At 39.4% G+C, this 14,632-nt stretch overlaps 1 protein-coding gene across 1 annotated transcript in view; it reads right to left on the bottom strand.

Annotated features, from left to right (window-relative positions):
- Positions 1-365: 365 nt before the first annotated feature.
- Positions 366-14,632, bottom strand: part of LOC115542533 (myosin heavy chain, fast skeletal muscle-like) — a 193,577-nt gene continuing 179,310 nt past the window's right edge. The window contains exons 2-40 of the mRNA XM_030354818.1: positions 9,892-10,106; positions 9,644-9,787; positions 9,396-9,552; positions 9,280-9,307; positions 9,062-9,179; positions 8,856-8,948; positions 8,702-8,765; positions 8,522-8,620; positions 8,118-8,221; positions 7,888-8,026; positions 7,645-7,763; positions 7,373-7,522; positions 7,082-7,252; positions 6,688-6,988; positions 6,484-6,554; positions 6,282-6,369; positions 6,066-6,183; positions 5,852-5,975; positions 5,644-5,780; positions 5,308-5,563; positions 4,979-5,221; positions 4,683-4,859; positions 4,429-4,574; positions 4,245-4,335; positions 3,765-4,154; positions 3,534-3,660; positions 3,277-3,395; positions 2,995-3,191; positions 2,731-2,914; positions 2,472-2,637; positions 2,260-2,384; positions 1,867-2,175; positions 1,571-1,774; positions 1,364-1,489; positions 1,115-1,285; positions 923-1,027; positions 724-819; positions 511-642; positions 366-386 (exon numbers count right to left, since the gene is read on the bottom strand). Of these exons, the coding sequence (XP_030210678.1) occupies positions 366-386; positions 511-642; positions 724-819; positions 923-1,027; positions 1,115-1,285; positions 1,364-1,489; positions 1,571-1,774; positions 1,867-2,175; positions 2,260-2,384; positions 2,472-2,637; positions 2,731-2,914; positions 2,995-3,191; positions 3,277-3,395; positions 3,534-3,660; positions 3,765-4,154; positions 4,245-4,335; positions 4,429-4,574; positions 4,683-4,859; positions 4,979-5,221; positions 5,308-5,563; positions 5,644-5,780; positions 5,852-5,975; positions 6,066-6,183; positions 6,282-6,369; positions 6,484-6,554; positions 6,688-6,988; positions 7,082-7,252; positions 7,373-7,522; positions 7,645-7,763; positions 7,888-8,026; positions 8,118-8,221; positions 8,522-8,620; positions 8,702-8,765; positions 8,856-8,948; positions 9,062-9,179; positions 9,280-9,307; positions 9,396-9,552; positions 9,644-9,787; positions 9,892-10,098 (5,817 nt within the window). The 5' untranslated portion in view covers positions 10,099-10,106. The remainder of the gene's footprint in view (positions 387-510; positions 643-723; positions 820-922; positions 1,028-1,114; positions 1,286-1,363; positions 1,490-1,570; positions 1,775-1,866; positions 2,176-2,259; positions 2,385-2,471; positions 2,638-2,730; positions 2,915-2,994; positions 3,192-3,276; positions 3,396-3,533; positions 3,661-3,764; positions 4,155-4,244; positions 4,336-4,428; positions 4,575-4,682; positions 4,860-4,978; positions 5,222-5,307; positions 5,564-5,643; positions 5,781-5,851; positions 5,976-6,065; positions 6,184-6,281; positions 6,370-6,483; positions 6,555-6,687; positions 6,989-7,081; positions 7,253-7,372; positions 7,523-7,644; positions 7,764-7,887; positions 8,027-8,117; positions 8,222-8,521; positions 8,621-8,701; positions 8,766-8,855; positions 8,949-9,061; positions 9,180-9,279; positions 9,308-9,395; positions 9,553-9,643; positions 9,788-9,891; positions 10,107-14,632) is intronic.

The following is a 14,632-nucleotide window of genomic DNA, read 5'->3' as shown; positions in this document are numbered from 1 at the left end:
CCTTATGAATAGAAATCAAATCGATTTAGGAAATTGGCTGCGATACCCAGCCCTATTTATGATTGATATTTCCACGACACATGCACATTCCAAAGCATTGCTTTACATTTTCCTTCGCTACATATGCCTGAAAGCATGTAGAATTTGATTACAATTATTTTTATGTTAAACCTTTCGGCCTACATCCAATGACCTATGAGATCCATCTCTATTAAAGATAAACCTGTTTATAGGACTGAGCAAAGGAAGTAAAGCAAAACAAATAACTACACATTACAAGATGGACGGTTGATGGAAAGTTTATTGATTTCCCAATTGAGTCATATTGTATGACTTGTGTGTGCGATGTTTCACGTTTAACGGAATTATTCAGCACTGTCCTTCACCTAAAGAGAAATACAAAACAAATGTAGAATTTGTTTAAAAGGCATTTGTATAAAATAATATGAGGACATTTTTAGGACACATGTTTGTGGAATAATAAACACTGTATTTTTACTGTCCAATTACCTTTCCAGAGTCACGGGTCTTAGACCTCAACTTGTTGACCTGAGTCTCAGCGATGTCAGCACGTTCCTCAGCCTCCTCCAGTTCATGTTGAACCTTCCTGCACTTGGAAAGGTAAGAGTTTGCCTGCTCCTCCTGTAGGAACATTTACATTTAGTTTTTAATAAGTACTGAAATTGATGCATAACCGGATTTTGTAATGTAGTTTTTACTTACAGCTTCCTCAGACTGCCTCTTGTAAGCCTTCACCTTCAGTTGCAGCTTATCCACAAGATCCTGGAGTCTGGCACCATTCTTCTTATCCTCCTCAGTCTGATGAACATTTGAAAGTGAAAAATCAACATCATGTGTCCTTTAGTTATGATGAAAATGCTAATGCATTCGAAACATATTTGGAGATGTAAGTTTGACATACCTGGTAGGTGAGTTCCTTGACTCTCCTCTCATATTTGCGGACACCTTTTACTGCTTCTGCTCCACGTCTCTGTTCATTATCCACCTCTGACTCCAGATCACGAACCTTTAGAGTGGATTGATTTAATAAATCTTGTCCTTCGATTGGTCTTTTTTGGATACTTTTTTAAATGTATGCTGATTATTGTCTTACTCTGGACTCCAGTTTCTGGAGTTGCTTCTTGCCCCCCTTCATGGCCAGGTTCTCAGCCTCATCCAGGCGATGCTGCAGGTCTTTCACTGTGACCTCCAGGTTCTTCTTCATCCTCTCCAGGTGAGAGCTAGTGTCCTGCTCTTTCTTCAGCTCCTCAGCCATCATAGCAGCCTACAAGGTCGAGTAGTATATTCATTAAGAGTTCCATTAAGGTGCAATAACATCATTTACAAACGAGTGTAGACCTACATCAGTGATGGCCTTCTTGGCCTTCTCTTCAGCATTCCTGGCTTCCTGGACGCTGTCATCCACCTCACCCTGGACTTGGACCAAGTCAGTCTCCAGCTTCTTCTTTGAGTTCAACAGGCTTGTGTTCTGAAACAAATTATAATAAAATTTCTTTCAAAACATGTACGTTTTCTTGTATTCGAATGATACAATTAGAATGTTGGTTACCTGAGAGTGCAGCAGTCCAACGCGCTCGCTGGCGTCCACCAGCTCTTGCTCAGCCACTTTGCGGCCTCTCTCTGTCTGTTCCAGAGCTGCCCTCAGCTCCTCAATTTCAGCTACCATGAGACCGTTCCTACGGTCCACCATGGCAGCCTGCTCCTTCAGGTCTTCCGCAGCTCTGACGGCATCATCAAGATGCAACTGGGCATCCTAATATTAACAGAAAACACGTATCAGAAAAAATCCCAACAGGATAGCTCGAACTATGTTTTACATGCGCCATGCAAGAGTTTGTGTCATACCTTCAGTTGTCCTTGAACATTCCTCAGCTGCTTCTGGGCCTCAGCAGCCTGGCGGTTAGCATGACTCAGCTGGATCTCCATCTCATTCAGGTCTCCTTCCATCTTTTTCTTGATTCTCAGGGCATCATTCCTGCTCCTGACCTCAGAGTCAAGAGTGGCCTGCATGGAGTCAATGACCCTCTGGCTGTTCCTCTTGATCTGCTCCATCTCCTCATCCTTTTCAGCCAGCTTCCTGTCAACCTCACCCTTAATCTGGTTCAGCTCCAGCTGGACACGCAGAATCTTGGATTCTTCATGCTCCAGAGTTCCCTAATGTATAAATTGAAATTAGACACATTTGTGGAAATTGAATTTATTTTTTCAAGTGTTGTTTGCTTATTTAATCATCCTAACCTCAGCTTCCTCAAGGGCTGACTGGATCTCGGTCTTCTCTGTCTCCACTTGCTTCTTGGATTTCTCCAACTCATGGATGCTCTTTCCGGTTTCACCAATTTGTTCAGTCAGATCAGAAATCTCCTCTGCCAAGCAGATTTGTATTTGTTACCAGTCTGTCATGGAAATTTATCTGCATTCTAGTACTACTAATGTTAATGACAAATACTCACGTTGGAGGTTTTTGTTTTCACGCTTCATGGTCTCCAGATGATCCAGAGTTTCTTCATAGGAGTTCTTAATCTTGAAAAGCTCAGTGCTGAGAGAACGAGACTCTTTCTGAGTTCCTTCAAGCTCTGCCTGGCCCTCCTCATATTTCTGCTTCCAGTCAGCCAAAACCTATACATAATTTTTGGTTAGCGGTGGTTTAGGACCGGAGGAAGGATCATGGGATGATAATAATACAATTTATTTAAATTAATTAAAACTCACCTTGTCAAAGTTCCTTTGCTTCTTGTCAAGGTTGGCAGCCAGTCCATTGGCCCTCTCCACATCAACCATGAGATCCTCCACCTCACCCTGGAGTCTCTGTTTGGTCTTCTCCAGAGAGGCACACTTTGAGTTCACTGCCTCAATCTGTTCCTCAGCCTCCTGAAGGCGCTGGGCCAGCTTTTTCCTGTTAAAAAATTACCTGGTTGAATTTGTGTACCATCAAATATAATGTCTACCTTAGCTAGTATTAAATATTTGACTCACTTGGACTCCTCCAGCTCCTCAGTGCGCTGGATAGCATCAGTTTCATACTTGCTCCTCCACTGAGCCACCTCACTGTTGGCCTTGGACATTCCACGCTGCAGCTCAGCTTTGGCCTCCTGCTCCTCCTCAAACTGCTCCCTCAGAAGGTCACAGTCATGGCGGGCTGATTGCACACCATGAGCAAGAGCATTCTTGGCCTGCAAAAGGTGAAACACACCATGTCAATTCAAGATCATTTTTTATCTTTGTCCCCTACAATTTTTATGAATAATACTACCATACCTTAACTTCCTCCTCATTTTGCCTCTTCAGCTCCTCAATCTGCTGAGTATAGGCCTGCTTGCCTCTGGTCAGCTGTGAGACAAGAGCTTCCTTCTCCTCAAGCTGACGGCCAAACTCGCCTAGTTGGAGGTGGAATGTTAAATATTGAATACGTTGTTTAAAATCTAGATTCAATTCTTTTCATTAAAGAGTCTCTCCAGGCCTCCATTTAGATTGATTTATGATGAACACAAATGACCATATGCTGAAGCGTATACCATTTTCTGTCAGCAGTCTTGCTCTCTGGGCACTGATGTCATTGATCTGGCGAGCATTCTCATCACTCTTAGCCTTGATTTCACTCAGTTGGTCCTCAAGGGTACGGCAGATCTTCTCCAGATTTCCCTGATCATTAAAAATTTATCAATTTGAACTCAATGTACATTGACTTTTATCTATTTATTTAAAAAAAATAATTAACACACTGAAGGATTTAAGGAATAACTTACCTTGGCCTTCGAAACAGCTTCCATGTTGCTGGAGAGGTCATCAATCTCCATCTTGAACTCGCTCTTCTCCTTCTCAAGCTTCTGTTTGACACGCTGGAGGTTGTCAATCTGCTCTCCCAGCTCTGCTACACTGTCAGCCTGCTTCTTACGCAGAGCAGCAGCAGTGGCTTCATGCTGCAGGGTGGACTCCTCAAGGTCACGACGCAGCTTCTGGAATTCAGCCTCACGCTTCTTGTTCATCTCAATCTGAGCAGAAGTGGCTCCACCAGCCTCCTCAAGCCTCTCACTGATCTCTTCAAGTTCCCTGGAGAGATCAGCTCTCTGCTTCTCAACCTTGGCACGAGCAGCACGCTCAGCCTCAATCTCTTCCTCCAGTTCCTCAATACGGGCCTAAATAATACACAAATATTAAGGTCAATATCCAAGTTCATAATTCCAGAACGTTTATATTAAAACAATTAAATTGATTAGTTTTCCCACCTGAAGCTCCTTGATCTTTTTCTGAAGCTGAGCACCCAATGACTGCTCATCCTCAATTTTACTCAGAAGCTGGCTGGTCTCAAAGTCCTTCCTGTGAATAATTAATAAGAAAAATTGTAAACTATATCAAAACAGTCACATGCAGTAAACCCGATTGTTATTGTTAAAAAACCAAATTAATTACTTCTTGATTTTCTCGTCAGACTGCTGTTTGTCATTCTCAAGATCCATGACAGTTTCCTGAGACAGTTTCAGATCACCCTCAAGCTTTCTCTTGGATCTCTCAAGGTCCATACGGAGCTTCTTCTCTTGCTCCAGAGAACCTTCAAGCTGGATGTCAATAATTGAAAAATAATTCAGAACAATCAAATGTAATATTGAATATTCACTCAACTCCATTACTAATATTCATTGAAAGTTTCCATGAGCTTTTCTCACATCATCCACTTGCTGTTCAAGCTTGGTCTTGGCCTTGGTCAGAGTGTTGACTTTGTCTTCCTCTGCCTGCAGGTCATCAAGAGTCTGCTGATGTGACTCTTGGAGGGCTTTCTTCTCCTTTGTCAGCTTAGCAACGCTCTCATCCTGAGAGGCCATCTCCTCAGTCAGGTTCTTCACCTGAAAAAAACAAATTCACGTTTCATAATTTCTCATAAGTAAAATGTAACCTTCCCTTAAACTCTATAACGGATGGACAATGTTGATGGTGATGGTATTGTGGTTAAATCTTAACAAACCTTGTTCTCAGTGGCATGTTTCTCCTTCTCCACTTTGGCCAAGGTAAGCTCCAGGTCATCAATGTCCTTCTTGAGTTCAGAGCATTCATCTTCCAGTTTCCTCTTCTTGGCAGTCAGCTCAGCATTGATTTCCTCCTCATCCTCCAATCTCTCAGTCGTCTCCTTGAGTTTGGCCTCCAGCTGGATCTTACCTTTGATAAGACCTTCACACCTCTCCTCAGCATCATTCAGATTGTCTCCTTCCTGTGTGATATTTATATTGGTAAAACATGTCACATCAAATGTATCTCAATGTTTGCACACATACATTTTACATAATGTTTACTTACAGAAGCCATTTGCAGTGCAAGATCATTCTTCTCCTGCACGAGAGAAACCATCTTCTGCTCAAGTTCCTTCTTCTTGGCCAGGGCAGCTGCCAAGTCAGTCTTCATCTTATCATAGTTTTCCTTCATATTGGCAAGCTCCTTCTCGGTTTCAGCACTCTTCAGAAGAGGCTTTATCTTGTAGTACACCTTCATCCATGGCCAGTGTTTGACATTCATGAATGAGCGGATGTTGTACTGAATAGTGTAGATGGCTTCCCTATAGAATAAAATAAACCATCATATCGGGGATGTACTACAAACCCATTGGTGTTTTGACAACAATGTTTAAAAACATACCTCCTCTCCGTCATCTTCACGTATTCCTTTCTCATGATATAACCTCTGGCTGCAGCCTGAATCATCCCGACCAGAGCTGCCAGCTTCTCATCTCGCATCTCCTCAAGAGTACCCAGAAGACCAGCTTTGAAGAACACCTTAATGTAAAAACAGACGTTTGTCAGCGTCAAATCCAGTATGAACCTAGTTTGTGCAGCAATAAACATACCTTGGTGTGTCCAAATTTGTACTCATCATGAGGTACGTCAATGGATCCAAGAAGTTTCTCAGAAGCCTTCTTGTTGTCAATAAACTGACCGTCAGGAATGACACTGGCATTCAGTACTTTGTACCTGAAGAAGACCATTGTAACGTTTTTAACAATAACTAAAATGTTAAAAGACATTTTTAAAGTTCAAAAATCAAAATCCTTCAGTTAATACCTCTGCTTGAAGTCAGCATAGATGATTCTGCTGGGGAAGCCCTTTCTGCAGATTCTGATGCCCTCCAGCACACCGTTACACCTCAGCTGGTGGATAACCAGGTGGTTCTCCATGAGTCCTGTCATTTTGGTGAAATTCACGAATTTTATATTATAAGTTAACTAAATGTATAATCTTGATGCAGACACTATGAACATTTACTAGTAGTCACTGTACCTGGAGTCTTTGACTCATTGGGAATCAGACAACGCACAAAGTGAGGATGGGTGCTCCTCAAGTTGGTCATCAGTTTGCCCAAGTTCTCCTAAAGGCACGAAACTAAATATTAATTGTGTAGAACGATTTAGAATTATATATGCATATGTAGTAAGTGGTACTACAAGTACATTTTTACATTTATTTGTGTGTTTACCCTTACCCTGAACTGTGATGACACTGTTTGCATGGAGCCACCCTTCTTCTTGCCTCCTTTCTTGGCACCCCCGACCTCTGTTTTTAATTATAGTTGATTGGTCACTGTTCAATTTATAACTTTAGTTTTTTCTAAGAAACACATTTAGTGGCTGGAAATAATTATAATATCACTGACGTAAAAACTACTGGTCCCAAATGTGAGCCGTACCTTCAACTGCAGGTGGGTACAGGACAGGCAGCAGTTTGTTAGAGGACTTCTGGTACAGCCCAATAACAGAGTCATTCAGGGGATCCTTGTTCTTGTCCAGCCAGCCAGTGACGTTGTAGTCCACAGTACCAGCATAGTGCACCAGGGAGAAGTGGGCCTCAGCCTTGCCCTTTCCTGGCTTGGGCTTCTCAAATGCTCTGTTCTTGCCAAGATGCTGGTCATACAGCTTGTTCTTGAAGGAAGTGTCTGAGGCCTTGGGGAACATACACTCCTCTTCAAGGATGGAGAAGATTCCCATTGGCTTAAGAGAAAAAAATATTGATGAAACATTATCAAAAGTAATTTGTAATTCACGCAAAGAATAATTATTTATACTTATAATATTCAGGTGTACCTTCTCAATGAGCTCAATGCAGGCAGCCAAGTCCATGCCAAAGTCAATGAACTCCCAGATGATACCCTCCTTCTTGTACTCCTCTTGCTCCAGGACGAACATGGTGTGGTTGAAGAACTGTTGCAGTTTCTCATTGGTAAAGTTGATGCACAGCTGCTCCATGCTGTTGTACTAGTAGGGGACATTTAATAAACCGACTATTACTCGTTTTCAAGAATTGAATGGTAATGACTAACGTCTCAGAATGAAGGAAATGCTTTCAGAAATGCTGCCACTTATTGAACAACCTACATCAAAAATTTCAAAACCAGCAATGTCCAGCACACCAATGTAGAATTGTCTTGTTTGCTTGGTGTCCAGCATCGTGTTGATGCGGATGACCATCCACAAGAACAGCCTCTCATAGATAGACTTGGCCAGGGCACTCACTGAGTTGTTGACCTGAAAATATTTTTTTATATAAAATCATCACAATTATATCAAAATATACTATACGTCATAATAGACAAACCATGTTAACAGAACTTGTACCATATTTCCTTAACAAACTGTGTTTTTCTTACCTGAGGTACAGTCTGTCCCTTGGTGACATACTCATTTCCGACCTTCACTCTTGGGTAGCAAAGAGCCTTGAGCATATCAGCAGAGTTCAGACCCAGTAGATAGCAAATCTTGTCGGCCTCTACAAAGGTAACATGAAAAACGAATGTGTTATTATTCTGTATAATAATTACTCCAAATGTAATACAAGCAAATATGCACCAATATACCTTCTAGTGCACTGATGAATACATGTTAATCGTTACCTTCATTGCCATCTGGCTCAGCCTGCTCCTCACGCTGCTTCTGCTTGAACTTCATGTTACCGTGGTGAAGCACAGCACCAGTAAACTTAAAGATGGCAACCTTGTCCTCATTAGTGAAGCCCAAAATATCAATAGCAGCCTGTGTTGAATACAAAGAACATTTAGAAAACATTTTGTAAAACGTATGCCACGTGGAAAATATATGAATTGTTTTTCAATCAACCACTGACATCAGTAGCATCCAGCTCCTCTTTGTCATCAATGCTGGCCACAGTGATCTGACCCTGACTGCACATGGGGAAGTCGTAGGGGTTGCTGGTGATGAGTGTCATTTCTGAGGGATTAAACAAATGTCATTTTTTCTGCTTTATATGCTGCTACCTAACAGTTAACTTCTGAATAAAAAAATAATGAATCTTGCTTTTCCAAATGCATTTCCATAATATGCAATGGATGATATAATCTTTACCAAAAACGATTTATTCAAGAGAGAAAGCTAGCCCTCTAAATATTTCAACTTCAGAAGTAATTTGTACATATTACGTCATTTTCGAATAGATAAAGGCAATTCAGGACAACTTTTCATCTTAATATTAAGTACATTCTTCACACTCTTACTATTATAAAATCTCACCAATGATCTCAGGTTTGTGGTTGGTCATCATCTGGAAGAAGATGTGATAGCCTCTCTCATCGGGAAGCTGGAATGACACTCTGGACTTCTCCAGCAGATCTATAAGGCCCATTCATTAATCAAAACCTATACCACTAATAATCTTGGTTAAGGAATCCACATGTAGAACTAGATACTTACACGTCTCAATGTCAGCACTGGATAGTTTACCGTTTGCGTGGAAATGAATTCTGATGAATTTACCCTGTTTGCAAAATAATTAGTTTTAATAATCCTCAAAAAAATACTCAAAAACTAGGGAGCATCTTCAGGGAGGAATTCATTTCATACTTACAAAACGGGAGGAGTTGTCATTTCTCACAGTCTTGGCATTACCATAAGCCTCCAGCAGGGGATTTGCTGCAATGATCTGGTCCTCCAGTGACCCCTATAATCCGACATAAAATGTTTATACCTTTTTCTGAATTATATTTGAATTCTTCATGTTCTTATGTGATTTATTAATGAATTGATTCATTGATTTAAATGATTTAAACATACTTTTATCTTTCCAGCGCCTGCATCCGCCGCCTTATCTCCTCCACCGCTCACTGCGATGGTAGCAAAATACTGGATGACACGCTTGGTGTTCACAGTCTTTCCAGCACCGGATTCTCCACTGGGTGTGAAAAGAAGAATAAAGTAAATTCATTTTGACATGTTTCCAATGCATGATTCATTGTATTATATCTATGTCATAATAACAGAATCAAACTTACGTGATCAGGACGGACTGGTTCTCTCTGTCTGCAAAGAAAATTCACATTTGAATGATTATACCATTTATTCATAAAACAAGGTAAGATTAGGGATTTCAAACTTTGAATTTACAAACCAGTGAGCATGAACTGAAAGGCGTTGTCAGAGACAGAGAAGATGTGGGGTGGAGCCTCCATTCGCTTCTTGCCTCTGTAGGCATTGACACACGACTGATCGTACACTGGGAGCCACTTGTAGGGGTTTACAGTGGCACAGAACAGCCCCGAGTAGGTCTGAAGGAAATCACAGAGAGTTTCAGGGTAATTTATATACTATACTATTATATATTTTATGTATTTTAATTTAGAATGTTAAATATCATACGTAGATCATCCATGCTGCATAACGCTCTGCAAGGTTATACAACACAGAGGCTTCATTGAGATGGGTCATCATGGCCATGTCCTCAATTTTGTCATACTTGGGAGGATTCATGGGATAGACATCGTCTTCCTTGACTGTCCTCTCCTGAAATATGGAAACCCATTTTTAGTTTTCTTAATAATGCATCTTTCACTTTCGCATTGTTGATACCAACAATCTAGTCCATGCCATGATCAACCTCTGCCTACCTCCTTTGTAGCCAAAACTGTGACGGTGACTTTGCCAGCATCCCTCTTAGTGATGGTACACTTGACGTACAGTTCCTTAACATCACTGACATATGCAGCAGCCTTCGCATCAAATGGCGTGCTCTGGGCCGCAATCCTCTCCTTCTCTGGCTTCCGGAGGTAAATGGCAGCATCGCCATAAATGGCCATTTCTGCGTCCGTACTCATGATGGAGGCTTATTTCATGAAAACAAACATACTCATTTATTTATTTTAACTGACATATATAGATGGCTTCAAGAAGGTTTTGTGATGGTGTTTGTCCACGAGATATTCATATTCTTACCGTTTCCTTCCCTCTAATCGCAGAATAAATTGTTCCTTTAAAATAAAAGTTATTATTAGTGTTATTAAGTCACATGTATAAGTAAAGGTCGATTTTTACATACTTACATCAATGTTTTGTTTTGACAACAAAAAATTAAATTAAAAATTCAGATAAGATGCAGCTATAAGACACCTCTAATGACCTCTAAAATAAGAAGAATACCTAGAAAGAAGATTACTTGAAAAATCGTTACGAATGTAGACAACACTAGATAGTAATTTGAATAACCAAAGATCCTAAACATTATCTAAAAGACATGTGAATTAAAAAATATTCTTCATGATTCTTTTTAAGAGGTAGATAAATAGGAATATTTTCAATGAACGCAATAAAAAAGCATTTCTGATTCCCCATGCAATGCCCTCCCTTCCACAGCAGCTGAAGCATCAGTCTGACTTACCACCAGTTGTAATAACCTGAAAGCCCCTGCAGTCTCTCCATCTCATCTTGTGGCCTCTTATATAGAGGTGGTTCTGCAGTCCAGGCTGAAACTAAATAAGGGCAGATCTTCTTGTTCTGTTGAGCTTTGCATTTAATTTGTTCATTGGCATATACATTTCCAGTAACAGTTACAATTCTGAAAGCAAATTAATAATTGACTTTGAAGATATATATAATACAATATAATGTTAGCTTATTGTATTTTCTCAACGTATATTTTGTTATTCATATTTTGTTTCCTTGCAGATTGTGATCACTTATTTAACAATCAGTTTTACACAATCTATAATTGAATCATGTACAAACGTTGAATACGTATCCATGCCAAATTGCAACTGTAAGCAAGGGTTCCTTTTTTGGCTTTGTCACAGTATTCAAACATTTATGACATAATGCCAAGGTAGATGATTCAATAGAGGCCCTTATGCTGGGGGGTATAGGGCTGCATGTGTTCATTTATTTTATTCACGACTGATTTTTTAAGTTCTTGTATACTTGTATCCACAGGTGTACAGACACTCATCTGCCGTCTCCCTATATTAATAGATATACCATGTGCATATCTGTTTCAAAACTATCTTTAGTATCATTTATTTACTTTAACAGATTAAAAGATGAAGAAGAAGTTTGAGATTCTATAAATATCCAAATTATTGTCCATATTGCAACATTGCAACTGTCACCTGATTACCACTTTTGGCATGGTTAGAGTATATCAAATTTCATGACACGATGCCAAGGAATAGTGATGAATGTATTTTTACATTTTTTTTCAGATTGTGTTTCCATTCAGCTTTGCTTCAATTATTTGTTCAATCTGCAATGATTGTGCTATTAAACTGAATACATATTCAATCTAATGTGCAAAAGTGGACCACCAAGGGAATAAGATGTTTACTTGTTTTTTGGCATATATCTATGAACATATATATATATATTCAAAGGCCTATCCACAAATTAATTCTACTATGTAATCACCTTCTTATTCAATTGTATGAAAATACTTTTTATTGTACTATTGTATGTTTGATATCTTCATAATGGACAGTTGTTTATGTTACACTGTATCCTCTAGCTCGATGTCGGAGTGATTGACTTCACATATATACACCAGTGGCACATCGCTTGCTATTTGGCTGGCAGAAAGGATATTAAGATTGAACAGACTTTATTGGTTTGTGTAACCGGTCAAAAGCAATTATATTTATATTGGCACCCATATACATACAACATTTCCACCCATATCAAAAATTGTCTTAGATGTGTAACTTCATTGCAGATGCCAGTTGCAAATACATGTGGTCTGATAAACCAACATTGGGGGGAGAGTAAGAAGTTTTATGGGAAAGAGAATACTGTTTAGCCTCAAAAATTGTTTTGCAGGGAGTCATATTTCAAGATGTTTTAGAAGGAGGAATCCTCCCTTCAAAACAATTATAATAAAAAAAGTATACATTTTATGTATATATATATACACACTGCTGAGCCTTCCTCTCAGCCATGTTTTCCGATATCTTTTGTAGGTGTTGTGATTCCTCCAAAGGATTACCTTTACCTTTAGTCTTGCTCTCTCATTGGATGAAGGTTGCTATTGTCATTGACAGTCGCTTCACATTCCAGGATTCTGACTCCCAACACGTCCAGATATTTAACCTGCTAGATCACTCAGGGCTCTGCAACGCATTGTTGAGCCGCTCATATTGCATCTTTGCAGTTCACACTCCACGAACATCCTTTACGTGATGCCAAATGCCTCCAGCTTGGGCCTTTTTTTGTGATTTCAAAATGATGTAGGTGACTGGAAAATCTGGCTAGAATTGTGTAGTGTGAACTCTAGCCTTAGGTATTCAATCCCAACCCCAAGCTCAAGTTGAACCGGTTAACTCGTTTTAAACTGCAAAGTTTTGCATTAGTTGTACATTGTGCAATGTAGTACCCAATGTTCACAATTAAAAAGGTCATGCACATTCCCAAGGTTTATTTCACTCCGTTGAATTTCCTTTCACAACGCCTCTTTCTTATCATCTTTACTGCAGTCATCACCCAAATACACAGATACATAAGGTCATTGTTCCTGTCTGTTTACCATTCCTAGTGTACAATTTTAATAGCTAGATATCTAATTCATATCTGCTTTGGAACTATCTTTGCTATCATTTACCGTCTTGGACAGATGAAAAGCTATTTTGGCATCTATCTATAAATACTTAAGGTTTACATTGCAGCTGAGAGCAGAGATACCTTTTTAGACTGGTTTTTTGGCATAAGACTATATTGACAGGAACAACATGCCAAGGAATAGTGTTGCATATGCTTACATAGATTTTTAAGATTGCATTTCCATTAGTTAGTATTTTCCATTCCATTATTGAGTAATAACCAAATTCATATGAAAATACTTACCTTTACCGAAGATTGAGGATGTTTTAAGGTAATACAGATTGCTTGTGAAAATTATGAGGCATATCGCTTCATATAAAAAAAAGATGTGTTTGTGTGTACATTTACATACTTCTATAAACATAGATAGTATAAAGATAGTTTGATTTAGTTATTTTTGCAATATAAGAACACCTCACTAAATTGTATTGCATTTTATATTATGTCAGTACTTTTATGTCTGATCTTTGTAGCAACGAATTTGTTAACTTGATTGAGTGCTTGACCTCAATGAAATGCAGCAATGGCACATTGCTACCTATTTGGCTGACAGATAAAGATTGAAGTTGCTTCATCACCATGTGTAGCAAGCTAAGTATAATTATAATGTCCAATTTAGTCTCGTAGTTTCAACACAATAATATTAGTCATGGCATTAATAATACTAATATAAATAATATGTTTTGTATAGATATATATGTGTTGGAGTAATTCAAAAGTTCACGCTTTAAAGTATGAAGTGTGTGTTTATGTGTCTTGACGGAGCTCTTAATCTCCTTTTCAAATTCATCCGGTGACGAAAGCCAACAGTTTGCATGTCTTGTCTACAACAGCTACCCATACCAGGGCCACAGCTCTGGCCCAGAGTGCAGCCCCCTCGTGCCTGAACTTGGGCCAGCTCGGCCCATGTGTAAGTGCCGATGACCACTAAATCCATGGTGAGCAACCGGTGAACGCCAGGCACATTCCCTGCTACACACCAGTTATAAATACATGTGGTCTGACTGATTCATGACTTTGAGAGGAGACTGAGAAGCATTATAGGAAAGAAAATACTGTTTAGCTGAGTTGCATAATTATTTGGTATTTGTTGTAGTTTTGCAGTCTCTTCACTGGTCTTCAAACTACGCCACAAAAAGACTCCTGATATGACACTTCCAAAATTGGATCCCCGCCACAGTTAGCCATCCAGGTCGTTGTTATAAAACAACAAAAAAGAGAATACCGATATTATATATTCATATACATGCATATATACGCCAGGGATGGGCAACTTTCATTAAAAAGAGGGCCACAATTTTTCATCATCCCCATCAGAGGGCCACATGCCTGCGCACTACAACTTATCAGATATTAGAGAGGCTACAAAAAAATTCTAAATAAGAACGAAATATTTGTATATATGTCTGTATGTTTACTGAACCAACATACATTAATTTCATATTTTCAATGCAATTTCAACATCTCGATACTCTTGTTAAACGACAGATACAACACTTTTGTTTTTACATAAATAAGAACAGCCACATAGGTGATTAGTATTTTTTTCACTGCAGAGGGCTCACTTACATCATCATTCAATGATGGCTGCAAACTGCAAATCAGTGGCCCAACATTGAGTGCAACAACTAGCATTAGATTGACTGCATTTTTTTCCCCACTCCACTTCTAGAATTTACAAACATTTCCCACATAAACATGCCCATCCTCACCCAGAGCAGGTAGCCTAAATCAGGCTCTCTCAATGAGATACTTGTGGTTTCGCCTGCTGGC

This window comes from Gadus morhua, chromosome 4, assembly GCF_902167405.1.
Source record: "Gadus morhua chromosome 4, gadMor3.0, whole genome shotgun sequence".
NCBI classification, from domain to species: domain Eukaryota; kingdom Metazoa; phylum Chordata; class Actinopteri; order Gadiformes; family Gadidae; genus Gadus; species Gadus morhua.
This window is presented reverse-complemented; position numbering and strand designations above follow the sequence as displayed.